This window comes from Ambystoma mexicanum, chromosome 2p (assembly GCF_040938575.1).
Source record: "Ambystoma mexicanum isolate Mex_15411 chromosome 2p, UKY_AmexF1_1, whole genome shotgun sequence".
Taxonomy (NCBI): domain Eukaryota; kingdom Metazoa; phylum Chordata; class Amphibia; order Caudata; family Ambystomatidae; genus Ambystoma; species Ambystoma mexicanum.
In genome coordinates this window covers 1,395,012,847-1,395,039,638 of record NC_090923.1, presented here as the reverse complement: position 1 = coordinate 1,395,039,638, position 26,792 = coordinate 1,395,012,847, and the positions used below count along the sequence as shown (strand labels likewise).

At 49.8% G+C, this 26,792-nt stretch overlaps 1 protein-coding gene across 2 annotated transcripts in view; it reads left to right on the top strand.

The window, feature by feature from the left end:
- SCAP (SREBF chaperone) overlaps window positions 1-26,792 on the top strand; it is a 1,420,607-nt gene that overhangs the window by 1,010,516 nt on the left and 383,299 nt on the right. For both annotated transcript variants that reach the window (XM_069645830.1, XM_069645831.1), the window contains exon 16: window positions 12,187-12,302. In XM_069645830.1, coding sequence (XP_069501931.1) covers window positions 12,187-12,302 — 116 coding nt within the window. The remainder of the gene's footprint in view (window positions 1-12,186; window positions 12,303-26,792) is intronic.

Sequence of the window (26,792 nt, the reverse complement as noted above, 5' to 3'; positions counted from 1 at the left end):
CAACTGGCTGAAAGGGCATAAAAGCGCCATGTTGCAACAAGATGCGGAACAAATTATGCAATCCATCCGCTCTAAAAGCACAGCTGATATGTGGGGCTTACTGAATAGGGCCATAACGGACCCAAACCTGACTCGGATAAATGGAGTGTTAGAGGCTGGCTGGATCAATTTCTTTAAAGCCCTCTACTCCAGTCCAGTGCCCGCTTTAGAATCAACCCACTGGCCCCAGATTACATGGCACTTGGACTTTCGATTGAGAAGATGTGATCTACCTTATCAAACGTGCAAGCTCCTCCCAAGCTCCTGGGCCTGATGTCCTCTCAAACGCAACACTGAAACCAAATCCGTTGGAATGGGCTAATATGCTGGAGCTGATTTTGAAGATCGTGATATCTACTGAAAAAATTTCCGGTCTGTTGGACAACGGCCAACGTTATTCCAGTCTTCAAAAATGGCAACAGACATGACCCTAGCAACTACCGCCCTATCGCGCTGCTGGACGCTCCTAGGCAAAATCTATGCTACACTCCTCCTAAAGAGACTAAGGCACTGGATGAGTGATTTTGACTGCCACAATATCTTCCAGGCTGGATTTGTAAAGGGCTTGGGTACAGCAGCTCCGATTTGGATCCTATCAATCTTAAAGGATAAAATCCTAAGGGCAAATGGCAAGCTACACCTGGCTTTTGTTGACCGTCACACATTGTTTCACATCACACATTATAATTTGTTTGAAAATATGCCCTCATCTCCTTCCCCAAGAAGTCGCAGAACACCTGATCCCTCACCAGCGTGTCATTGCACCGCCAGCGCGCCTGCTGTTGTAGCGGTTTCGCCACCTTCCACTCTGACACCACTAACTCGTAGTCTGACCAAATTACCACCTCAACTTTAGGTCCCCTCACCTCTCCCACGGGTCTAGGACCAGGTCTATCGTAGTGCACGACTGGTACATGGGACAAAAGAATGTATAGCTCCCCTGGCCCTGGAAAATGACCCCGCCAAACGTCAGCCCAGTAGTAGTCTTGCAGGAGGTTCCGAAAGTCGATGTTTTCCTTACCCGCCTCCCTCGGACCTCCCCTCTTTGCCGACCACAAATCCAACTCTGGGTCAGCCACTAGATTAAAATCACCCCCCAGGATCGTAGTCCCTTCTGCCCAGCCTTCCAACATCACAAAGATCTGGTGCAGGAATCTCAACGTGCTCTGCGTTTGGTGCGTATAATGTGGCCTCCATCGTAAAGACCCTTTATCCCAAGGAACCGACCCCCGTAACACCTGTTGATCTGAACCTCCATCATCCTAAATGTTTTTCCTACAAGATGCCTACCCCCTCCTCCTTGCGATTCCTATGAGAGGCCCAATGGGTCTGACGATATCTTCACCCTTTATTTCTGATTCCGCCCCCTGCTTTATAGTGAGTCTCCAGCAGAAAGAGGATCACCAGGCGCTGTTTGTAGAACATATTGCTGGTTAGTGATCTCTTATTCTGAGAGTTAAGCCCCTTTACATTTAATGTAGCCACCCTCAACTCGGCCATAGCGATTCACCTTTCACCTTTTGTCCTTCCCATCCCCAGTACTCAACCTACCCTCCCCTTCTGTGTTAACCACTGCATGAGGTCCCTCTCCCAGTAGTGTGTGAGCTGACAAGTCCTGATAAATGGCCACCTTGGAGTCCCCGTACTCCATATCGGCCTAGCGTCGCGCCTTCTCAAGGATGTTCACCTTATTGCAGTAATAGTGCAACTGCGCCAGGACTGAGCGCGGTCCTCTGCTCCCTAACCTAGTACGATGCACTTGGTGCAGGGTTACCTGCTCACCTTCTTTGGAGCCCACAACCATTCCTACTATGTCCCGGACCTTCTGCTCGAGGCCTGTTGGGGGGGCGGGGGGGGGGGACTCCCCTTCCGGTCCCCGCTGTCCGAAGAAACAGAGGTTGTTCTGCCACTCCCGATTTTTGTTTTCGTCCACTTTGAGACACAGCTCCTCCTCCCATCTCCATCACCCTTGGCCTTCGCCATCTCCTCACCATCCTGGTTGTGATACTGCGCGAGGGCACCTCTCCAGCTCATCCACCTATGTCCTCCCTCTTCAGCTCAATGTGTTGGATCACTTAGGCTAGGATGCTCCCTTCCTTGCTCTCTGCGGTTCCAATGTCTCTGTGCACCGGAGCAAAAAGATCTCTTCCACCACTCCCCGCCGTTGCTGGCCAGTCACCTCGATGGGCTTCTCGAAGCTTGTCCTTCTCCACGGGCTCCCTCCACATTCCGGCTGCTCCACACTACCCCTGCCTCGCAGGGGGGTTCTGCTGTGCTTCTGCTGGGGGGGCTACACACTGCACACCACCCAGGCCCCTCTGTTATCCACCACAGTGTTGCCTCTTCTTCAACCAGCCCCCACCGTGCACCGCAGGGCCTCTCTGTCAACCCACCCGGATTAGGGCCCTGTCCGCTGCTACAGCCCCCAGCAGATATCCGTGGCCATCCTCCCAGTGGGTCCCACCCCCTCGCCCCCCCAACTGCCTGGAGCTCTGGGAGAGGGGGTTCTTGGTATGTGCAGTGGAGGCTGCCGGGCCCGGGGAGGGAGGTTTGGGGGGTGAGTCACTACAGAGGTTCAGATGCTCAGGTGAGGGTGCTGAGCTCCTCTGCCTTGGGGACCAGCTCCTCCACTCTTTCAGCCCACCAGCAGCAGCTGTGGGTTGACTGTTAGCTCTGTCCCTCCTTGGCCACAGGGCTTGTCAGCTGCTGGAGGTTTGGTTCTCCTGTTGCTTGTGCTGCACTAGCCTCCTATGCAGGTTCCCGGTCAGGCATAGTCTGCTTGCTTTCTGGCCCGTGCTGCTGCGCCCCCCCCCCCCACCACCACCTTCCTGTGTGCCGGACCAGCAGCTCACTGCTGTTGCACCCACCTGGGGTTCAGCCTCCTGCTGGTCTCCCCCCGTCGGGTCATTTAACAGGTGACACCTCCTCCACCGCCTCCGCTCCTCCTTAGTCTGGGGCTGCTATTGCGGTTCTCCACCCTCAGCTCCCGTGTGTCTCGGGCTGGCTGAGTAGGCTGCCTGTCCTTCCCTCTTCAGATCTGCACTGCCGGCTGAGTGCATCACAGCACCCCGGGTGCTCCCGGGGCGCTATCTGCTTAAGTGCCTGCTCCTTATGGGCCTGCAGCCTTCCCCTTCACACCCTGCTCCTCATGTGGCTCGGCGGATGCCGCAATATCCCTGCTCATCCTCCCTGCACGGCCGGGACCGGCAGTAAGACCGGTGCACTGCTCCGGGGAGTCTGCTCCCCCAGCTCTCTCCAACTTCTTTAAAGAGGCTCTGCCTCCCCGACTGGCGGGGGCTCTGCAATTATCACCTTGGTTAGATCCGCCGCAGTTGCAAGGGCGCACGGCCGCAGATCAATGGCTCGGCTCAGCCGCTCTCAGCCCCTTTGTCGCAGGCCTCAATTGTGCGGGCTGCTCCACCCCCGTTTGCGGGATTTCGTCCGCTCAACCACCACACCTTCAGTGCAGCACTGCTTCCTATGCTTGGGGATCCTCCTTCAGGGGGCCCGAGCACTTCAACTCTGCAAAACTCTGCAGATCACCAGGGCAGGGGACGGAGCTGAGCGCTTAGGCTGCCATTTTACCTGCGCCCCTTGTGGCCTCGGCCATATTGTTTTTTGGCCACCTTCCTGCTTTGCCAGGTCAGGAAATCCCATATAAGTTCATGAACTTGCCTGTGAAAGCCCCATCTTTCGCAGGCTAGTGATGCCTTTTTGTGTGTGTGACTCAGGAAGGAGGTGGGACTGTCTGGTCCCATTCCACATCCACGGTGCATCAAAGTCTGAGGGTGGGACATGAGTGAAACCAACAGTGGTACCTGATTGGACCACTGCTGGCTCTTTCAATGGTGTAGATCCTTACCATTGGTGGGCTTTGACTTGCTTCCAGACTGGATTTTGGATAAGAAGATTCCTGCTGTAGCCATTTCTTCAGATCAGCGTTGGAGCCAAGCATCTTGTGTAGAAGAACAGCGGATTGAAGATCCAAAGAAGACTCCTCAAAGGCTCAGCATCCCTTCCTGCGTCTGGCCCAGAGAAGCCCTGTTGGATTACCTGATCTGCAAAGGCCCTGTTCGGTTCTTCAACCCCTGGACTGGTGGTACCAACCAGTCTTGACTTGTCCTCTGGGATCCAGCCATACTTGGGCTTCGAGAGGGTGGGTCCCTGGGCCACCCGGTGCACTGACCAACTCTCCAGTGGGCTTCCTTGCTAGAACCGTTACTGTTTCGCTTTCGGCGCTGGAACTTCAGTAGTCGCCAGCTTGTGGTGTATGTCGCCTTCCTGCTCAATTTCACCCTCCCAACTCCAAGGGATCATGCTCTGGAAGGTCTTCTTCAACAGCGACTGGAAGGATGCCTGCCATCGCCTTTGTGCGTTGACCGTTGCTGGAACTATGCTCCCCTTGTCTTGTGATGTGTCCTGAAGAGGTCCACATCAGTGTTTTCTGCATTTATCCATCGCCACGGGTGGCACTCTGCTCCTGGAACCGACCGGAAGAATCCTTGCACCTGCAAGGTCCTGGACACCTCTCATTGGAACCAACAAAGATGGAAACACATTTTTACCTACCAGTAGCTTTGTTGCATATCTTCTCTGAGATACTCACCAACACAAGAGCTCTACCTATATTAGATATTGTTTGGCGAAGAGGCATTGTGACTTTTGGGCACATGGCCCCAATTTTCTTTTCTTGTGACTTGGGTCCATCTAACTGCATCACATACCTTTTTTTGTTGATTGTTATTGAATGCATTTATAAGAACCTATGGGGACTGTATATCTGTTTATAATTGAGTGTTATGCGATATTATCACCTCCCTGTTTCATTTTCTAGTGTATGTTTTCAGCCTAGAATAAATATAGTATTTTTGTACTTGCTTGTCTAAATTGAATGATTGTGTGCTACACTGTGTGGACTCATTGTGTACCCCTGACCCCACTCACACTCTCCCGAGACTAGCCTTGACTGCTCTCTATGGCTACCTTGATTGGGTTTTGGCTAACCTCTTAGTTGTCCTGTTAATTATAAATAGGGTGGTCTCATAAAATCTGGCCAGCCCAGATTCTAGACATCCATCTTAACACTCATGTAATGCATAAAAAGGACACTTTTGTGCTAGAAAAAAAAAACATACAGTTCTGGGCGGGAGCCACTACTGCACATAACCCATTTCTCCCTTCACATTTACTTTTTATGTTACCACCACTTGAAATAGCTTTGAAGGTGTTTAAGAAATGCCACCTCCGCTGATGGCAAACTTTGACGAGGTTGAATTTTCTGAAATACCACTGGCCGAGGTGGCAAATGAACTCCCTTAGTTTGTTACTAATGAATACCTAAATGTTAAATCTTTCTGTGTGCGTTTTTCAACTGTGCCCAAAGGTGAGTTCCATAAATAATCCAACATCCATTTCTATAACCACCACAAAGTGATATCCATGGGTGCTATTAAAGATTTTGTGTAATGAACTCACTAGTGTTGAAGAATTCACCAGAGCATAAGGGAAGCATTACTACAGAACGAAACTGAGGACAAACTTTAATAAGATATGGGCACTTACTTTCTTGACAAGTAGGAGTTATGATAAGCTGCTGTGGATTTTAGCAGGCCAATGGTATAGTGCACAGTGCTACCAACATAGGGTCTAACATTTAAATGCATACATTTCAGCTGGGTGCAGCTTGAACATGCCCCTTCAGCCTAGACTCTTCATTGTGGAGGTCCATGTGTGGGAGCCACCAACTCTGTTGAAATTAGTACAATCCTCGCACAATCTACACAGAATCAGAGCAGGCCTTGCAGTACTTGTAATTGTTTAGCTTGAGGCAGGCTGTATTTTGAAGGATTTTGACCTTTTTGAATTTTTTCTTTACATTTTGCAGGTCTAGCCCATGTCCAGGGGCAATAGCCCAGGTGGCCTGGGGGCAATTGCCCCCTTTTCCAATTTGCCCCTGTCCTTAACCCATCCCGGGCTACTTGTGCATTCAGCCCGACGTGGGCTTTTGGCCTGTTCAGCCCGATTTGTAGTCTTGCTTCTCTCAACCCCTCCTGGGGTACTTGTATGCTCAGCCCGCCGAAGGCTATTCGCTTGGTCAGCCTGGTTGTTTATCTTGCTTCTCACAACCCCTCTTGGGGTTATCGTGTGTTCGGCCCGACTTGGACTATTGGTTTTCCTCCCCTCGTTGGATCCTGGGACTTCTAGTCCCACGCAGGCTTATAGTTTGTTTAGCCCGGTTTCACTTTCATGGGTTATGTAGATTCCTAGTCCGGTTTGGGCTTTGCTGTGGTCTCACTTCTCTGCGCCCGCATTTGATATGAGCTTGTGTACCTCTTTTCCTGTGGCAGTGCTTCTCTGAAGCTTTTGGGTGACCATGGTTCCACATCTCGGGCCTGGCTTCGCTCTGCGATCGGTTTTGTGCAGCGGCTTCTCCGCTTCGGGACGATAGGTTGCTGCTTGCAGCAGGATGCGGATCTGCTGCTCCTGGTTCTGCGTCGCTATCATCCGCTTTGGTGGGCTCTTAGTGTCTTCAGCCTTTGAGCAAACGGCAGCATGCCACAGGCTTCCTGGACTCTTTAGCCACAAATAAAAAGTCAAAAGAACATGGAAGCCAGCAAAACGTTTAGGGGATCCTGAAAGGTAGCGAGCCGGGACCCCAAAAATGAAGTTCTACTCCAACACTCTGCAATGCAATTTTGTGGACCGCAGATTTATAACTAAAATGTATACTGCTCTCCCATATTGCCCAGCTACAAGTTCAATAAAATGAGCCCCTACAAGATTTGATTGGTCATGATTTGGAACACGTTCTGATTTATTTTCTGGATTAATATTTGACTGCCTTCAGACTTTCTGGTTGGCTCGGCACATTTTTTCTCTTTCTAGCTTGTCTCAATTTGTTTGAACTTTTATTGACTACTAAATAAAAAACAGGAAACATTAATGTTTACAAACTCTAAAACTATTTCCAGCCGCTCGGTCTGGCACTACAATTCCCTTCTGTGAGTGATGTTGTCATGCATTCCCCAGTCACTGAACGGCAGGTTACAGATAAAGCCAATTCAATAAATTTTAAACCACCAGTTGACACAAGCACTGGAATAGTGGGACAACATCGTTTACCTTGCCCTATATTTCAAAGTAGCAATGCCCTGGTGGAAACGCGAGACCAATCTGACCAATGGACTTTATTAACTCGTTCCTGATTATGATGTAACAATAAACACTGATGCGTTGCCTTAGTGGCGATATCACCTGAGATAATGGACAATGGCTGATGAGTACATCAAAGAAGAGCGACAGTAGCATGCAACTGTTTTGAAACTGATCGATCTGACTCACTGTATTTGTTCAACTACTGGCACTGTGCCAAGTAACATGAATCATCACAGAAAACACTGCAACAATGCTCTACATTTGAGAAACCCTAATGAACCACAGGCTCAGCGTGGGTACTTAAATGGGTGGTCTGTAAATTCCTAGAGTATCTGCTAAGAGCATTGAACAATCTCAGACACATATTTCAAAAAAGGTAGCTTTTTGCTCACTGTGCCTTTCACAGATGGGAAATATCCATTTGCATATCAGTCTTTGTCCCGCCCACATGGGCAGTCCAGTACCGAAATGCTATGGCACTTCCTCTCTGAACAAGAGTACCGACAGCAACCCCATACACGTGTTTCAGCCTTGTTGGGCCTCATCAGTGAGGTGAAGCTTTGCCTTTCTAAGCATCAGTAAGACTGATATGCAAATTGATATTTCCCATCTGTGAAAGGCACAGTGAGCAAAAAGCGTGTGCTGCAAACTCTCACCTCAGAACAGGTTATCATGCCATGTTCTTTCTGGAGAGGAGAGCCAGCTACCTTTATTGCAATCTCAGACACACCCTAAGTCAGAATGGGGGTTGTTTCACAAATGGAAAACCAATCGCTGATTGCTTCAGGAAGTGTTTGATATTTGGTAAATTCCTAACATGGGCTCATTAACAACAAGGGAAAACACAAACTGTGGAAGCCTTGTCAGCACATAATCTTAGATGGGGGGTTATGTGGTGTAGAAGGAAGATGGGAAATGTGTTTTGATTGTACAGTCAGGGAGGTTTATTCACTTTCTAACCCCCAACCATTTCCCTTCTTCCTCAATCGTGTCACTAAACTTGAAAACACATTGCTGTGAGATGATTGTGTTGATTGTAGCACCTTCTAAGCAGATTTGAGTTTCGGACCCTTTGAACTTGTCAGTCCAGTGTCCCTGGAAGCAGAATGTTCAGCTGTCTAGAACAACTTGGTCCTAATCATTGCCCGGCCTCTTTGAACTTGATGGCATTGCACCTTAAGGTATGGAACTTGGTCTCCTGCCAGTGCAGATTCCACCAGATGAACATATACCAAAAAATCTGAATGTTTCTGCTTTATTGTGCTTGTGAGGGGCTCCAACCTGTTACTGCACGTTTGCATAAACATCTACAGTGTTGGCAGGTTCCGCCCTCCCAACATTCACACATTTCAGTCTATCTGCCTGTCATGCGATCTTCCTGAAGGTAGGCATGTCCACATTTCTTGGGATCCTAACCGTTAATTAAGCAGTTACTGAAGCGGTTATTAAGAAAATGAGCTAAACTACTGCACATGAGAGGGTACCAGAGGTAATTTTTTGTTGGACAATTACTATGCTCACACTAGAAAGTTGCACAGTCAGTCTTGCAGTACAACCCCGGGGGCAGATTTTGAAGGTGTAAGAAATCACATAGTAACCAAGACTAAATATGTTATTGATTTCTTTTTTCAAAAGAGAAAGTGAGAAAAAAAGATACTAACTAGTAACTTTTTTGGTAAAAAAAAAACAGAATGATTTACAAAAATGTAGCTTTTTGTTTTGGGAGATGCCTGTTGGATTTTTCTATATACGTGTACATAGTTTAAAAAAAATGTTTATGGTGTGTTTTAGGTAAGATTTTCATATCAATGATTAATCTTGTTCCTCCTCCTGACATCTAGGGCGGGAAATTTCTTTGTGTGATTTTTACCTTCGGCGGGAATCCTGTGGATTCCCCGCACAGGCTCCAGAGTGTCTGTGAAGGCAGGAAGCGAGGGAGGAGTCCAAAACTCTGCAGCCCTTTGTCTTCCAGCCTGACTGCAAGAATCCAGTTTAAACTGGAAGGCTGGCTGTCCTGAAAGGACTGCCAACCCCCCCAAGTTTGAATGTTGCAAGGCTGTTTGATTGGCTGGGTTCCTGCATAAAAGTCTGATCCTGGAAGCTGAAGAGGTAGTCGACCACAGGAACCAAAACAGAAGAGGAAGATGAAGAAACTGCAGCTGAGACAATTTCCAGTGACTGGAGAACCTACTGTGTAACCTACTGTGCAACCAGAGCCTGCTGTAGCCCTTCCTTCCAATCGACCTGGGGGACTCGGAAAACGACAACCCCCACCCAATGCCTGGTGAGACCCACTAGACTCAAGAAGACCTGCATTTGAGCCACCCCACGTTGTGCTGCGACCTTGCTGGGCTGCAATACCCCAATACACTGGGACCTTGAGCCATTATGAGGTGCACTGTTTTCCGAATTCCAAATCTCGCTGAAACTTCGTGGGCATCCTGTTGGATCTCCAGAGGCACGATTCAGGTCCGAAAAATCCCCTCAATAGAGTGCTGGACCTTGTAAACGACCAGAATCCGACCAGCGATATTCTGTCTTCTGTGCTCCTGGAAAGGTGCCAAATCCACAGAGCCACATCCAGCCACAAGGAACTCTTGCCTGTAGCCTTCTTCCGTGATCCCTGCTGCAAATGTCCTTCCAAAGTCCTGTCTTCCGTCGTCTTGACAAAGGAATCTATCGACCCTGTTTTTGGCTGCAGATCCTGAAGTCTTCCTGCTGCAACTCTTCTTCTGTACTGAGGTACTGTGTTGGCTGGGGTCTTTTACCTACCTTAAGCCTTTGTGAGTTCTGTATAGCTTTGGGGTGTTTTCTGTGATTGGGAGGCCACCAATCCAGTTCACCCAGGCCCACTGCTGAATCCTCCCTGGACCCTCAACTAACTTTAAAAAGTGAAATACTTACTTGTTTGAACAGTCTTTCTCTGGAACTCTGACTTTGCCTGCAACCTAACCCTATTTCACTCTGCCTACAGCTGGTACATAGACCACTAGGGTCACTCTACTGCCTCTGAGTGAAGTATGCTTTAGAATAGGGGATTGACTGGGTAAGAAAAGGATTCTGCCTTGAAAATAATAACAAGTGTGCAAAGGTTATTTACTTGTAAAAGAAGTTGGTTGGTAACTGTAACTCAGAGAGTGCACAGTTACAAACGTTCTTACTTACCTTGAATGTGTGTTGCACTATTCTGAAAAATATATATATAAGGTTAAGTTGCTCGTTTATGAATTGGTTGTGCCTCTTCTCCAAAAGTAATGCTGTTGGTTTCACTTTACAAATCCTGTTAGGATACATGTTTGAGTGTCCCCAATTGGGTCTTGATTCCCCTGACTTGCTGTTAGCCTTTCCACACTAAGTCTGCCTAAGGTTATACTTACCTTTAAGTTGCTGATAGCCCCTTTAAAACGTATATAGGTTTTACTTAGCTTCTGTTAGCTTTGTGCCATCCTAAAACAAGTTAGAGTTATTGCTTATCTCAACCTGTGTTCCACTGATCTTAAAAAGCAGCTGTAATAGTATGTTACAACATTAGGTCTTACCTGCCTAGAAAAGCTGTGTGCCATTCCTGAAAAGTGTTCCTTCAGATGTAGCTGACCGTGGATTGCCTGGAGCATCCAAAATTAGTGTAAAGAGTTCTTGCTTATCGTAGCCTGTGTTCCACTGAGCTGAAAAGCGTCTGTAATTATATATTACACCAAAAGGTCTTACTCACCTAGTATAAATTTGTGTTATCACAGAAGTAGTAGAGGTATATACTGTTCCTTGAATCTGTGTTGCACTATTCAGAAAAGTATATTTGCAAGCTGGTTGACTATGTGATTTAACTTTGGAGTGTCACTGCATAACTGACAGGGTCTACTACCCTTGTATTACTGGAAAGTAATCTGAAAGTAACTTACGGTTTTACTCCCCAAGAATAGGTGTGCCCTATACTGAATGCGTATACAAAGGTCTGACTTACCTAGAAATATTGTTAGATTTCTAAATATGGTCTGTGCTTTGATCTGTGTATTTAAAGCATAGTGTTGTGTTTTTATAATGTGTTTATAATGTAATTGGTTATTTATAAAGTGTTTCTTTGGACCATATGTATAATACAATTACTTTGTACTGATTCTACAGCCCTATCTCCCTCCTAAAATCATCCTGGCTGCTCTGTCTACACTACCCCATACTGAGGTGGTACAGCTTTATACTAAGAGTGGAGTCTTGTACTGCCTCAGTTGAATGGTTTTACTAAGCCCTTAGTTGGACTTCAGAAAAACTGTCCTAACAGTGTGTATCAGTTTAACAAACAAAATGTTCACGCATACAAAAATAAACATCAGAACAAGCAAAAGTAAACATTGCATAAAAGGAAAGCCACTACCGTTCATAACAATGCAAGTCCATTCTTTAAATATAACAAAACAAAATGAATGTGTGTAATACTAGCAATACTGAGTGAAATTTGATTACCGTCTAATTTTCACGATCAAAAGCTTTTAGAATAAATAGTCATCATGTACAGAGCGTTTAAAAAAGTGATCTTGACCAGCCTGGCACTCATGTATTTCTTTTATTTACATCATGTTTGTGTTTTTTGCAATTCAGTCCCAATCTCTTTCCTATACTGTGCTACCTTCAAAATAAAAAGGTAGCAATTAGTGCCGTGTAATGGCTAAATTGTGAACTGTGACCATTTCCAAATCACTTTCTCTTATCGGGTCTTACTTACTTTTTCTGTAATAATTTCGAGCACTGCAAAACATTTTAAAGGGCCCAATGTGTGATCTTCTCTGGATTAACGCATTTGGAATATTCTCCACTGTGAAAGTGAACATACACAATAACAAGTGATGTGCCAATCATGGGGCCCACAATGGGTCGTGTGCATCTGAAGAGGTGTGCAAAGGTGGGAGGCGGGGGTGTGTGGAGTTTGTCTGCTTGCATACAACACATGATTTTGTTGTACTTCCTTTTGCTGTTTCTAACCACTTGCTTCCCTCGTAGGATATTGAATGCCTCGCCAGTGATGGAATGCTACTTGTGAGCTGTTGCCTGGCAGGGCAGATAAGAGTATGGGATGCCCAGACTGGAGACTGCCTCACTGTCCTCCCGAAACAAGGGTAAGTGATTGTTGTGCTTACAAAGAGACTTGACAAGATGGTGTTGTGGCATGGACTACGGAGACCAGGGACTGGCAAATTGTACTCACAAGGTATGGTTAGGCGTTCTTTGTACACAGAGGTCTATCACAAAGACAGATGTGGGCTTCTGAGATGGCTAGATTCTCCAGCATGGGGTCTGGCATGGATTCACATGCTCATGAATATTCCCCGTCGTCAGGCTGGGAATCCTCGGTAAAGAAAAAACCAGTATCAGTTTTGTTTCTTATCTGTCTTTCGTAGTAACAACCAATCACTGGTCTCTGCGTCATACTGACCACAGCCAATGACTGCCCTCTACCTAAGCACCGCCTCTGGCAGCCATCTTCAGATTTTTACCGCACGTTCATGTGTTGGGATCCTCGTGCTATTGCTCTCGAGCGTTAGTGCTATTTTTTCACGTTTTTTCTCAAAAACTTCGTTTTTTCGGTCAAAAGAGCCTCAAGCTCCACCGACTCTCCATCCGATCAACGGGGACCCGTGTCGGATTCGTCTGCGCCCCTCAAGGGTGAAGATTTCGTCGAGCTACGCTTTTGGAGGACTCCAGAAGTTTCTCAGGCCCGGACATGGCCCAGGAGAAGGGAAGCTCGACGCCAGGAAAGCTGTTCAGGATCTGCCCTAGATGCCAGCTGCAGAACGTCTTTAAGGAGGACGAACACTCCTGTTGTCTCTACTGCTTACATGAGGACAAGACGCACGTGGAGAAGGACTGTGCGTTTTGCGGCAATATGTCGGAACGGACCATGAAGGACCGCCACCAACGTCTCGCCAACTGGCTGGAAGGGAAGAGCCCGTCAGGCGAGAAGAAGAGGAAGAAATCCGAGCGGTCTTCTAAGACCTTTGAGGACGCCCTGGCGACGGGGGTCCAACATAAGGCCAAGCACCGCGAGTCCGCTGGCACCGGGAGCGTCGAACGGTCGGGCTCTACGGGGGCCAGGCAGGGCGCACCCTCCCCGGCACCTTCAGCCACGAGCCAACGCTCTGGGTCGGCTAAGAGGAAGGGCGAGCACCCGGCGAAGCTAGAGGCCCCGGTCGGGCTCGAAGGCCCCATCGGAGGGGGAGCGAGGCAGTGTCCCCCCCCTCAAGGATAAGGCGGTGAGCGCACCTAAGGTGGTGAAGGCCTTAATCCATCCGGCCAAGCCCTCTATCGACACTGTCGCGGCGGCCCTGGCTCAGCCTGTGGAGGCTACACCAGTGGTGGCGACCTCGGGGCTCAGAGTCTCCCTGCCACCTCGGAGGGAGTCCTCTTTTGTGCCCATCGATAGGACCCCCGTGAAACCCCCGGCGGGGAAGAAAAAGGGGGGGCAGGGCGTCGTCGTAGATTCGGCCTCAACCTCAGAGGAAGAGCTGATTGAGGTCTTAAGCCACGGCCTTGGCGTGGAAGAAGACCGGCCCGTCGGGATGGTTTCCGACGCAGGTGACGACGACATCGTCGAGGGTGCCGACGGGGCTCCTGATCGCCCGTCGGATTCCCCTCTGCCAGTGCCGCAAGACAACTCGGCGGCCATTTTGTTGGCTATGCAGTCCTTATGTTCAGAGATAAGGACGAGACTACCGTTGCCGACGGAGGAACCTCTCCCGTCGGGAAATCCTGAACCTGGACCTTCTGGTGTTCCCCCGCGCAAGAAAAGAAGGATTCACCCTCCACCTCCTTTTCAGCCGTCGCGCCCCGTCCAGTCCTCCTCCCCGTCCACCCGAGGGGATGATACGGGGACTGCCATGGCAGCGACGGGTACGGACGACGAGGTATACGACGAGGATCTACCGTCGTCACCTCCCACCAGGGTTTCTCCGCCCGACGAGATTGGATCGTTCCACTCCATGATCGCCAGGGCATCCGAGCTTTTCCAACTCTGCCCTGAGGAGAAGAAAAAGGAAGGATTCCTTTATCAACGGCGCAAGGCCAAGAGGAAGACGGTCCTCGCGGTGCCTCTACTGGACGACATTTGGGATGAGGGCCTCGCCCTCCTCAAGAACCCTTCCACGACGCCAGCTAGAAGAGACCGGTACGAGAAGAAGTACCGGGTCCCGGACGCGGCCCCCCTGTGCCTCCGGGCGCAGCCTACCCCGGACTCCGTCGTCTCCGCGGCGGTCAGGAAAAAAGCGGGGGGGGGGGGTGCGGCCTCCACATCGACTTCCCCACCGGACGGCGAGGGAAAGAAATTGGATGCAATGGGACGCAGGGTCATCTCGTCTGCAGCGACGACGATTAAAGCGGCCAACGCCTTGGCTATCGTGGCCCGCTACGACAGGGAGCTATGGTACAAACTGGCTCCCCTGCTGGACTTCCTACCGGACGACAAGAGGGCGGATGCCCTGGAGATCCTACAGGAAGGCGAGGTGGCGTCGGACCACGCCATCACTATTGCGACGGACATCGCCGACACTGGGTTTCGCCAGTTGGGCAACGGCGTGTGCCTTAGGCGGCGTGGATGGCTCAAGGCTACGGACTTCTGTCAAGACGTACAGACCAGAGTCCTGGACATGCCGTTCGATGGGAACAACCTGTTTGGGAAAACAGTGGACGATTCCCTTCAGGCCATTAAAGCAGACACTGAGACGGCCCGGGCCCTTGGGGTTCTGCAGCAACGACGGACGCCCTTTCGGAGCAGCGGAGGCAAGGGCGCCTCCAAAGGTTCCGGCGGCTTTTTCTCCACCTACCGTCAAGCGGCCCGCTCGTCGTCTCAGGAGGCCTACAGAGGACGAGGCAAGTCTGGCGGACCCCGCCGTCGTCGCCAAGGAGGTCAAGGCGGCAAAGCCTCGTCGAAACAGGATTGAACCAGCCGTGGGGTCGGGCCCCCACCGAAGCACCCCGGTGGGAGGCCGGCTGGCGAGCTTCGTCAGCGTGTGGGAGTCCATCTCCACCGACCGTTGGGTGCTTGACGCCTTAGCCCGGGGCCACGCGCTCGAGTTTCAAAGGAGGTGCCCGCGCGTCCCCCCCGTGGCCAGGAAAGAGCTTCACGTCCGTCAGCTTCTCCTGGAGGTAAAGGCGATGCTCAGGAAGGGCGTCATCGAACTCGTCCCAAAGAGGCTTCGGGGCTCCGGAGTTTACTCGAGATACTTCCTCGTGAAGAAGAAGACGGGAGGATGGCGCCCCATCCTAGACCTGCGACGTCTGAACAAGTTCATCAAGGCGCAAAAGTTCCGGATGGTCACCCTCCAGCACGTCCTGGGGCAGCTGGAGGAAGGAGACTTCCTGTCGTTGTTGGATTTGGAGGATGCCTACTTCCACATTCCCATCCTAAAGGGGCACCGAAAATTCCTCAGGTTTGTGGTCCAAGGGCGTCACTACCAGTTCAAAGCCCTCCCCTTCGGACTACGGTCGGCACCCAGGGTGTTTACCAAGTGCCTTGCACCGGTGGCGGCGCAACTGCGCTGCGAGGGGATCCACGTCTACCCCTACCTGGACGACTGGCTCATCCGAGCCAAGACGAGGGAGCTTGCCGTGGAGCACACGGCAAGGACCGTCCAACTTCTCACGGACCTGGGATTCTCAGTGAACTACGCCAAGTCCCACCTGGTACCCGCGCAAAACGCACTGTTTCTGGGAGCGAAGCTCGACACAGTGTCCCTTCTGGCCTCCCCGTCGGAGGAAAGGACCAGGTCCATCCTGGGCAAGGTACAGCGGATCTTAGTTTCCGACGCGGCCAAGGTGAGGTCCATCAAGTCCCTCCTCGGAATGATGTCTTCTTGCATCTACCTCATGCCCATGTGCAGGCTCCGGATGCGCCCGTTGCAGGAGTTCCTGGACGCGCGCTGGATCCAAACGACGGGCGGCTTCGAGGAGAAGATCACACTCGACGAGAGTTTCCGCCGAGCGGTCCGGTGGTGGGGCACCCGCGCGCATCTGACGGCGGGCATGGACTTCCAGACCCCAGACCACCAGGAGACAGTGACCACGGATGCCTCCCTGGAAGGGTGGGGAGCGCACACCGAAAATCTGTACGCGAGAGGCCTCTGGCTCCCGACGGAGAAGTCCCTCCATATCAACGACCTGGAGCTCCGTGCAGTGTTCTGGGCCCTCAGGTCCTTCCTTCTGTCTCTCAAGGGCAAGGTGGTGAGGATCTTCACCGACAACACCACCACCATGTTTTACATCAAGAAACAGGGCGGAACCAGGTCCCCAGCACTGTCCAAGGAGGCGCAGGACCTGTGGCATTGGGCAGTCGCCCAAAGGATGTTTCTGGTGCCGTTTCATCTGGCAGGGATAAAAAACACCATCTCCGACTCACTCAGCAGGGAGCTGCACTCGTGCCACGAGTGGGAACTACGGCAGGATCTAGTGGATCGCCTCTTCTGACGGTGGGGCACACCCCAGATCGACCTGTTCGCGACGGCAACGAACTCCAAGTGCCGGAGGTTCGCCAGCAGGTTTCCCCAGGCGAGGAGCATGGGCGATGCTTTCTCGTTCCCCTGGTAGGGCCTGTTCCTCTACGCGTTCCCTCCCTTGCCACTGCTAATCCGGCTCGTCAACCAGCTCAAGAGGTCACGGTGCAGGATGATCCTCGTCGCACCTGCGTGGCCGAGGCAGATATGGTTCCCGGACCTTCTGGACTTGTCAGCGTCCCCGCCAATCAAGCTGCCGGTGGACGCGGATCTACTCTCCAGGGAAGGAGGCGCCATCCTCCACCACGACCCGAAATCGCTGAACTTGCAGGCCTGGCTCCTGCAGCGCTAGAGTTTGGAGGATACGACATACCGGCCGACTGCAGAGAGGTTCTTGCAAAGGCCAGGGCGTCCTCGACTCTTAAATGCTACGGACACAAATGGAAGAGGTTCTCTGTCTGGTGCCACGTACAGAAGATTAACCCTCTACGGATTACGGCTCCCCAGGTACTGCCGTACCTGCTGACGCTGGCCAAAGCTGGACTGGCACACGCGTCCATCAAGATTCATCTTGCTGCGATCTCCCGTTACACCAGAACCACGGGCCGGACGTCCCTGTGGTCTCATCGTCTGGTGAAAGAGTTCATGAAGGGACTGTTCAGATCGTTCCCGCCGGTGAAGGCGCCGGCCCCGGCGTGGGAGCTCAACGTGGTGCTGACCAAGCTCATGGGACCTCTGTTCGAGCCTCTGCACTCGGCCCCGTTGAAGTTTCTGTCGTGGAAAACAGCGTTTCTTGTGGCCATCACCTCCGCACGACAGGTGGGAGAGATCCAGGCCCTTTCCTGCAAGGCCCCGTACTTGACTTTTCACGACACGAGGGTAGTGCTCAGGACGCACCCCTCCTTCATGCCCAAGGTACCGTCGGACTTCCATCTCAACGAACCCTTGGTGTTGCCTGTGTTCTTCCCGTCGCCTTCGTCGCCGGCTGAGAGGACTTTGCACTCGCTGGATGTGGCTAGAGCGCTGAAGTTCTACGTGGACCGCACAAAGTGTTTTCGGAAGACGTCACAACTCTTTGTGAACTTTGGACCTGTCAATCAGGGGAAGGCTCTCTCGAAGGCTTCCATTTCCAGATGGCTCTCCGGCTGTATCATGTACTGTCATCGGTTGGCAAACCGACCGCTGCCTGGCCGTCCGAGAGCCCATTCCACCAGAGCGATCGCAGCTACCACGGCGTTCCTTTCTGGTGTGCCCCTGCTGGACATATGCAGGGCTGCTACGTGGAGGTCGACGCACACCTTCACGAAATTCTACTGCGTCGATCGGGATTCCAGGGAGGAGTCCAGGGTCGGCCAAGCAGTGCTGCGCAACCTGTTCGCCTGAGGTGAGCCTGGTGAGGAGGTAAGATGCTTAATGTTGAGTTTGATGTAATGCTTAATGTTGAGCCTTTGCCACCTCCCGTGGTTGTGCATGTGTGTACTGCTATGTATTCTTTATTCATGAGCATGTGAATCCATGCCAGACCCCATGCTGGAGAAGGAACAAGTTACTTACCTGTAACTGTTGTTCTCCAGCATGGGTCTGGCATGGATTCACATGCGAACCCTCCCGCCTACCCCTCTGCGGCTCTTCACTTGGTCATACTGCCACTTCACGTGCTTCCAAATCTGAAGATGGCTGCCAGAGGCGGTGCTTAGGTAGAGGGCAGTCATTGGCTGTGGTCAGTATGACGCAGAGACCAGTGATTGGTTGTTACTACGAAAGACAGATCAGAAACGAAACTGATACTGGTTTTTTCTTTACCGAGGATTCCCAGCCTGACGACGGGGAATATTCATGAGCATGTGAATCCATGCCAGACCCATGCTGGAGAACAACAGTTACAGGTAAGTAACTTGTTCCTTGTCCTCACGAAACAACACACATCACTTTACAAAGGAAGCGAACTCTGATTCAGAGCAGATTCTAATATATTCACACTTATCTGGGCAGAAATGGGTTTTGATCATGCAGTACTTATTGACATTTGTAATATCGTCAACACACAATGCATCGTTTGGCATGATCCAACACCCTTTGCCTCAACAAGTAAGCTCTGATAAATGTATGTATTTTCCCCCCATCACTTACAGAGCTAAGGGAAACTACCTGCACCTCTCTACTGTCACAGATGGCTTCAAGAACACATCAACCCACAGAGATGGTACAAAGGCTAATATTAACATTTCTTGGCAGGGTGCTAAGGGACATCCCTCACAATCTCTCCTCTCGAAAAAGCAGTTTGTTTCCTCCCTAACTCTAGAACCACTACTCCCCAGTTTAGTTCCGAGCAGCTGATTGACTCCTACTGTCTAATTTCCACCTCTGTCAGTGAAGGGCTAAAGGCAACCACTGTATATGTCTAATCTGCCTCTGTAACTTCCTAGGCTGGACCTACACTACCCAACAGGGTTTATGTTTGTTTGTTTGTTTGTTTATTTATTTATAATGCGCTCCAGACCCATAGGTTACCGGGCGCAACAGCAAGTATATGCGAGGCTTACAATGTTACAAATCTACATGAATAAGATTACAATATTACGTATTACAATATTACAGGACTATACATTACCGGTTGCAGTATTTACATGAATGTGCAATAGCAATATACAGAGTTAGCAGTTATAAACATAGGGTTACACATATCTGAGTACATTGAGTAGGGCAACACTTGTGAAGGTTCATTACAGGTGTCTAGTCATTGTTAGCGTTGATGTGTTTGATGAGGTTCCTTCTGAAGTGTGGGAAGGGTTGGTCTGCTCTAAGGTTGGGTGGCAGAGCGTTCCACAAGTTGGCAGCTCTCACAGGGAAGCTTGCGCCACCGATTTTGGCAAGTCTAAATCTTGGTACTACCAGGCAATTAGAATTGACGAGTCTCATGGGTCTGATAGATGTTTTTCTTTTTATTTTGTCTGTCAAGTAGCTAGGAGCAGCATTATTTAAGGCCTTATGGGTCAAGGAGATCATCTTTAGGTGGATTTTATTGTCTGTGGATAGCCATTTGTGTTGCCGCCTAATAGAGGAGATATGCTCCCTCTTCTTTATGCCTAATGCAGCTCTAAGAGCATTGTTTTGTAGTGTTTGTAGTCTTTGGGTGATGGCTTTATTGGCACCACTGTATAGGGCATTACAATAGTCGAGTCGGGAGAGTATTAGGGCTCTAGCCAAGGTTAGACAACTAGTATTGGACAGGAAGGTCTTGCCTGCTCTTATCAATTTACAGGTGTAGGCAGTAGTGGAAGCTAGGGAGTTGACCTGTTTAGTGAAGGATAAGGTAGAATCGAGGTAGAAACCAAGTGTTTTTACTTCCCTCGAGACTTTGATAACATTTCCATCAATGTTGAAAGCTGAGTAGTCCGGGCCCAGTTTGTTAATATTGGCTTGTGTACCCAGAATGATCAACTCTGTCTTATCATCATTCAGGCAAAGACCATGAGTAGCCATCCATGCCTGAATGATGAGGTACACTCTATTCACCAACTCCCTGTCCCTACTATGATCCCCGGAAAGTGGGAGGAGAATCTGTGTATCATCTGCATAGTTAGTGTAGGTGATACCAAGATTGTCCAGATCATCGAACAGAGGTTTAGTGAATATGTTGTAGAGAGTCGGGGAGACGCAGGATCCCTGAGGGACTCCACAGGTGATGGGTATAGGGTCTGCTGCTGCCGATGGGGAAAAGACTCTCATAGTTCTCTCACTCAGGAAGGATTCTATCCAGCTGATAGCCTGGGTGGAGAAGTGAGCGGCAGTGTCCAGGTGTATGCAGAGGACCTTATGGTCCACAAGGTCAAATGCAGCTGAGAGATCTAGTAGGAGGAGGAGGGCTGTCTTGCCTTGATCTCTCAATGCATCTATTTGGGTCTTTAAGTCGATAAGGGCTGTTTCCGTTCCATGTAGTGGGCGGAAGCCAGATTGTCTAGATCCAAGTAACTTATGCAGTTCAAGGTATTTTTGAATCTGCATATAGGCCACTTTGTCCAGGATTTTCAATAGAAATGGAACTGTAGTGATTGGACGGTAGTTAGTCGGGATGAGAGGGTCAAGAGTTTGCTTTTTGAGCAACGGGAGCACCCAGGATTGTTTTAAATTAGCTGGGATGATGCCTGTGGCGAAGGATGCGTTGACAAGTTTGGAAATAAACGGTGATAAATCTCTGGCAGCGTCTTTTATTAGCTGTGCTGGGCAGATGTCACCTTTGCAATTCGATGGTTTGAGGGTGAGGATGATTTTTTCAATCTCTAGTGTAGTGGTTTTGGTGAAAGAGAATTTGCTAGACTTAAGCTTATTGGTGACAGAGAATTTGCTAGACTGGGGCTTATTGGTAGCCTTGGGTGGTGGCAGAGTAGGAAGGTTGAGCAAGTCTTTTTTCAGTTGGATTTTATTTTGGAGGGTGTTAATTTTGTTGGTTAGAGCATATTGGATATCTGTGCACCAGGTCTGATCTTTAGTACAAGTGTCTGGTATGGCAATGGGTGACTCAAGTTCCTTCAGTATGGAGAAGAGTTCCTTCATGCTTGAATTAGAGTTGGCGATACGATCATTGTATGAGTTCCTCTTTGCCAGACAGACTGCATTTTTGTATTGTCGGGAAATAGATGTTAGGATGGCCTTGTTCTCAGCAGTTGGGCATATTTTCCAGTTGGATTCATATTTTCTCTTGGTGAGGCGTAGGGCCATGAGTTCAGGAGTAAACCATTTATTTAGGTGGGCTTTAGGTTTACTTGTGCGCATTTTAAGAGGGGCAATTTTGTCCATAGTATCAGTCATAATTTTGTTATACTCATGCACTAATATGCTGGGGTCTAGGTTGTCAGGCAGTGCATTTAATGTTGGAAGAATAGCGGGTATGACATTGTCTATTGTCATGTTCTTTTTGTTTCTTGTTGGGCATGGAAGTGCCAAGGGGACGACTTTAGAGGATGGTCGGGAGGTAAGGAGGTTGAAGGACACTAGTGAATGGTCAGTCCATGATAAAGCCGAGATGGATGAGATAACTGCTGTACAGTTTGAGTCGGCGACCCAGTCTAGTATTCTGCCTTTCGTATGGGTTGGGTTGTTGACTTTTTGGGAGAATCCTAGGGAATTAATAGCGTGTGCAATGGTCACGGCGTGTGCATCTGCTTGGTCATTAAATCCTAAGTTAAAATCCCCTAGTACCAGCAATTGTGAGGTAGTTTTGGCATTGAAGGTTAGTAGCTTGTGCAGATCCTCTTCGAAAGTCCCGAGCGGACCTGGAGGTCTATAGATTAGGTGAATGGTTAGTGTTTGGTTATTATTTATGAGGAATTTTGCAGTGAGGGCTTCACAAGATTGTAAAGTTTGGGCAGGGGCTAGTCTTAGCGAGAGACTCGATTTGGAGATGATGGCAATTCCGCCTCCGCGGGTGTCCTCTCGGTCTTGCCTACATATAGTGTAACCGTCAGGGATGGCTAGCATAAGTGATGGTCCTGCTGCCTTGTGTAACCAAGTTTCGGTTATTGCAATAAAGTCCAGGTTCGCCTCAGTGATTAGATCAGCTATATCAAGGGCATGTGCAACTAGTGACCTGGCATTGAGAAGCGCTCCTTTGTAGGAGTGATCCTTTGTTTCCTCTTTGGGATGGGTAAGATTAGGAGTGCTTATCGCACTAGATGGTGTCTTAGATTTAGATGTTTGTAAATACATTGAGGCTGGGGTGATATTGGAAGCGTTGCATTCCTTGCCGTTATGATGTTTCATCTCATGTATTATGGGAGGGAGGAGTCGTCTGGGTATCTCGTGAATTTTATTAAGTCTAGCACGTAGTTTATTATTTCTATCGTGCGTGGAACTAGGCCGGGATATGTAAGCTGATGGTCCTGGCAGAGCTCGGTATTTTGAGTCAGTGTATACATAAGTTTTGGTATCTATATTTGTGGATGTGGGTGGGAAGGGTCCGAGTGCATGTAATGGGACCTCTGTGTAGCTGACCTGCTTGCAAGTGGCAAGGAGTGTAGCAGTAGCCATAATGCAGTAGAGACTAGATAGGCTAGGCATTATGTGGAGCTAACACTTATTTAGTAGGGTAGTGGTAATGCAGGGAGGATTAGATCTAAGGGGTTGTAGGGTTGTGCCTTTCAGACACGCAAGCCCTACTCAGTTGCCTTTCTTTAATGCCCTGATGTTCCTCTCCATATGTAAACATTGGTTTATCCTCCTCCCGCTTCTCTTCTCCTTCCAACTCCACCCACCGCCTCTCTTGGTACTTCCTTTTTACCCTCTGATGTCTCTCCATCTCCCCATCTCTCTCTCTCTCTCTCTCTCTCTCTCTCTCTCTCTCTCTCTCTCTCTCTCTCTCTCTCTCTCTCTCTCTCTCTCTCTCTCTCTCTCCCTCCCCTTCTGTCTGTTTCTTCAGAGGAGGATTTCAGCCCTTCCAATACAAGACTGGACATGCCTCCACCTAGGGGAGCACCTATGCAGGGTCCACCATGACAGGGGACCCCAGCACCAAGCGGGCACCCACCAGCACATCCTAGCCACTCTGAAAGCTCTGGTGTCAGAGCTGCACCATAGGCTGCCAGACCCTTCTACACCACGCCCACAGTGCCTCAGGACCCACAACCCGAGCCCAGTGGAATTCCTGCTCCCCTCGCCTTACAAAGGAGGATCAGCTCCTTCAAAGGCAATTGCAGTTGTCTGACAGAGTCTGAGGAGGAACCTCAAGACCATCAAGATTCCATCCACACCACTGACACGTCCTGAGAGTTCGATTACATAATACTGGCCGGTAGTGAACCGGACAAGGTCCCAACCAGGGATTCCCAGCCTGACCAAATCTGATCTTTTCATGCCCCGTTGGGTAGGGCTACCAAGATGTTTGGTGCCAGATTAACAAAAGGATAGCTGGCTATATCAGAGAACCGAACAACACTGGAAATCTCTTTTGGACGACATATGGGGAGAAGGCCTCCTTATCATGACCAGTCCTTCATCAGCACCTATCGGGAGAAGGCCTGCTTATGATGAACAGTCCTTCATCAGCACCTCCCAAGAAAGAGAGGTTCGATAAAAAAAGTATATGTTCCCAGACTCAGCGCCCACCTGCCTAAGAATGCAGACCACTCCTTCTGCGTAGTTTCCACAGCGGCATGTAAATGGTCCCCCAACCCTTCCTGATAAGGAAGGAAAACACCTTCCGGAAGAGAATAATCGCTATTGCTGCCATTACTATCAAGGCAGCTAATGCCATGGCCATTCTTGCAAGTTATGACTGAGAATTGTGGTTTAAGCTGGGACCCATTCTTGAGTTCCTCCCAGAAGATACGAGGCAAGAGGCGTTGAGCATCCTTCCCGAAGGAGAAGCGCGTCTGACCACAACATATTGGTCGCTGTTGACATAGCCGTTATAGGCTTTCGACAACTGGGAAATGGTGCTGTCCTCCCTCTGCGAGGCTGGTTGAAAGCTTCCTGCATCGGCCCAGAGGTCCAGACTAAGTTGGTTGACATGCCTTTCAACAGCATTAATCTGTTTGGGTGGAAAAAGGTCAATGTATCACTGCAGACCATCAAAGCAGATACTGGCACGGCCCACTGCCTAGGAACCTTACAACAGACGGCAGTCCTTTTGTCCAGAAAGCCTTGTTTTAGCAGTATGCACAGGAATACCGCCCCCCCACCATCAATCTCAGTCCTACAAGACCTCGACCTATGCCACCTCAGACTCCTACAGGAGCAATTTCCAGTCTTACAGGGGTAACTGGCGCCGGCACGGCTCCTCTCAAGTGAGAGGCCAGCCATCAAAGCAACCCTGACTTGCCCAGGGTTGTGCCCTCCCACTTCAGCACCCCCAGTGGGCGGAAGATTATCACCATTCGTTCAGGAATGGAGAAACTTTGCCTCTGAGAAATGGGCACTATCCCTCGTCCAGCAGGGGGCCATACGCTGGAGTTCATCAAGCAACCTCTTGCCATCCCTCCAGTCAGAAAGGCAGAGAAGCTCCATCATCTGCTCCAACAGGAGGTTAGGTCTCTGATGTTCAAGGGAGCCATAGAAGAGGTCCCAGCCACAGAAAAAGGAAGGGGAGTTTACTCCAGATATTTCATGGTACGAAAGCAGATAGGGGCTTGGAGACTAATTTTAAATGTCTGTGTGTTAAGCAAGTATCTAAAAGCTCAAACATTCTGCATGGTCACATTACAGCAGGTTCTATCGCAGCTACAACAATGAGACTTCCTGGTGTCTCTAGGACGCATACATTCTCATCCCTATTCCCCTCACACTGGCGCTACCTGCACTTGTAGTAGCAGATAACCGTTATCAATTCAGGGCTCTGCACTTCGGCTTGCGGTCTCCCACACGAGTAGTTATCAAATGCCTTTGCCATCTTTTTCTGTGTTTTTTTGTTTAAAGCGCTGAACTAGCTCAAGAGCAGCATGGCGCTGTACAGAGTGTGGGTAGCCAGCATTTGGACTGCCATCTTTTAACAGTAGCTCAATACTGTGAGGTCTGTGCGTCGGTGTGTGCGTCCATTGAAATTAGTCCTTGGTCAGGTGTTGTGGAAAGAGACATGTTTTGATAGATTTGTGAAATTTGAGAATTGTTGGGGCATTCCGAGCTGACACCGGGATAGAGTTCCAGAGGGATAGGTGCATGACAAGTGAAGGGTTGTTTGCAGGTCTTCTCTTTGTGGATGAGTTGTGATTCAAGCCAGTTGGTCGATTTGCTCCGTGAGGAGCGTGTGCCACCAGATATGTGAAGCTTAGCCGGCAGGTACGCTGGTCAGAGTTGTTGCTAGTGGGGGCTGAGAGGACTCTAGCCCTGGGTCTTTTGGTTGTAGCCCCGGATAGAAGCCCAGGAGCTACAACCAAAGGCTAGCTAGCCCCGAGTCCCGACAATCTCAACATTAGCATAGCCCCTGACCTATTCCAGACCTAGCAACACCCCTGACGCTAGTGTGCTACTCGTGACTGCTTTGTAGATGACACATGCAGTCTTGAACAGTATCCTGGCTTGGAGTGGAAGCCAATGTAGTTGGCGTAGGATGGGGGTGATTCGGTCAAATTTCCATGCTCCCGCAATGAGACGTGCTGCTGCGTGGTGGACTGTTTTTAGGGGAGCCAATTGAACAACTGGATGCCCTGTCAGAAGACCATTTCCCCCATCTATGTGCGAGATCATCGGGCCCTGCACTACTGTCCAGAAGTCTTGCGACGGGATGAAGGTTTAGATTTTTCAAGAGGTAGAAATTCTGAGCCATGCTATACGGGCCTTCTTGGGTATGTGTTAATGGAAGGACAGGCTGCTGTCAGTGGTGAATCCTAAGGACTTTGCTGAGTGTAAGAGTTGTTGATCAAATCATTCTGGGAGCATACCATTGAGCCATTGTTGGAAAAGTTGCTTTTTAGCAGGCTGACTGGTGAGGATGAATTCATTCTTGGATGGGTTTAGTTTGAGGTAGGCAGTTGACATCCAGGTCTGAACGATGGCTAGGTAATCGCAGAGACAAATTATCTTCTGCACGCTATTTAATCGGTGGTGGCGCATCTGTGCCGAAAGGACACCCATGTCTACCCATATCTCAACGATTGACTGCTGAGGGGCGGCATCGTACTCTAGTATGGCACAAACTAAAGCTCTGACCATTCACTGTCTGCAAGCCCTTGGTTTCTCAATCAACTATCCAAAGTCGTGTCTCATCCCAGCCCAACAGGATTTATACCTGGGAGTACATCTCGACACGCTCTCCTGCAAAGCTACCCCATCAAGGGAAAGGATTCAGACCCTTCTCACCATGGTGCAGCAACTCTCTATCACTGGCAGCGTATGTCTGCAGCTACAAGTCCCTCTTGGGCATGATGTCCTGCATCCCTCTTAATACTTCACTGCAGACTCTGCATGCAGCTCCTAGAGGGACGCTTATTGGAAGCAGGTGTCAGGTTCCCGGCAAGACAGAATCGCAATGACGCAGCAGCTCAAACGGTCTGCACTCTGGGTCTAGTCACGCTCACCTAGTCCAGGGCGCATCCTTTCAACTGCCCTTTCACCAAGTCACTGTCTCTACAGACGCTTCCCTGGAGGGCTGGCCCTTTCACCAAGTCACCGTCGCCACAGACTCTTCCTTGGAGG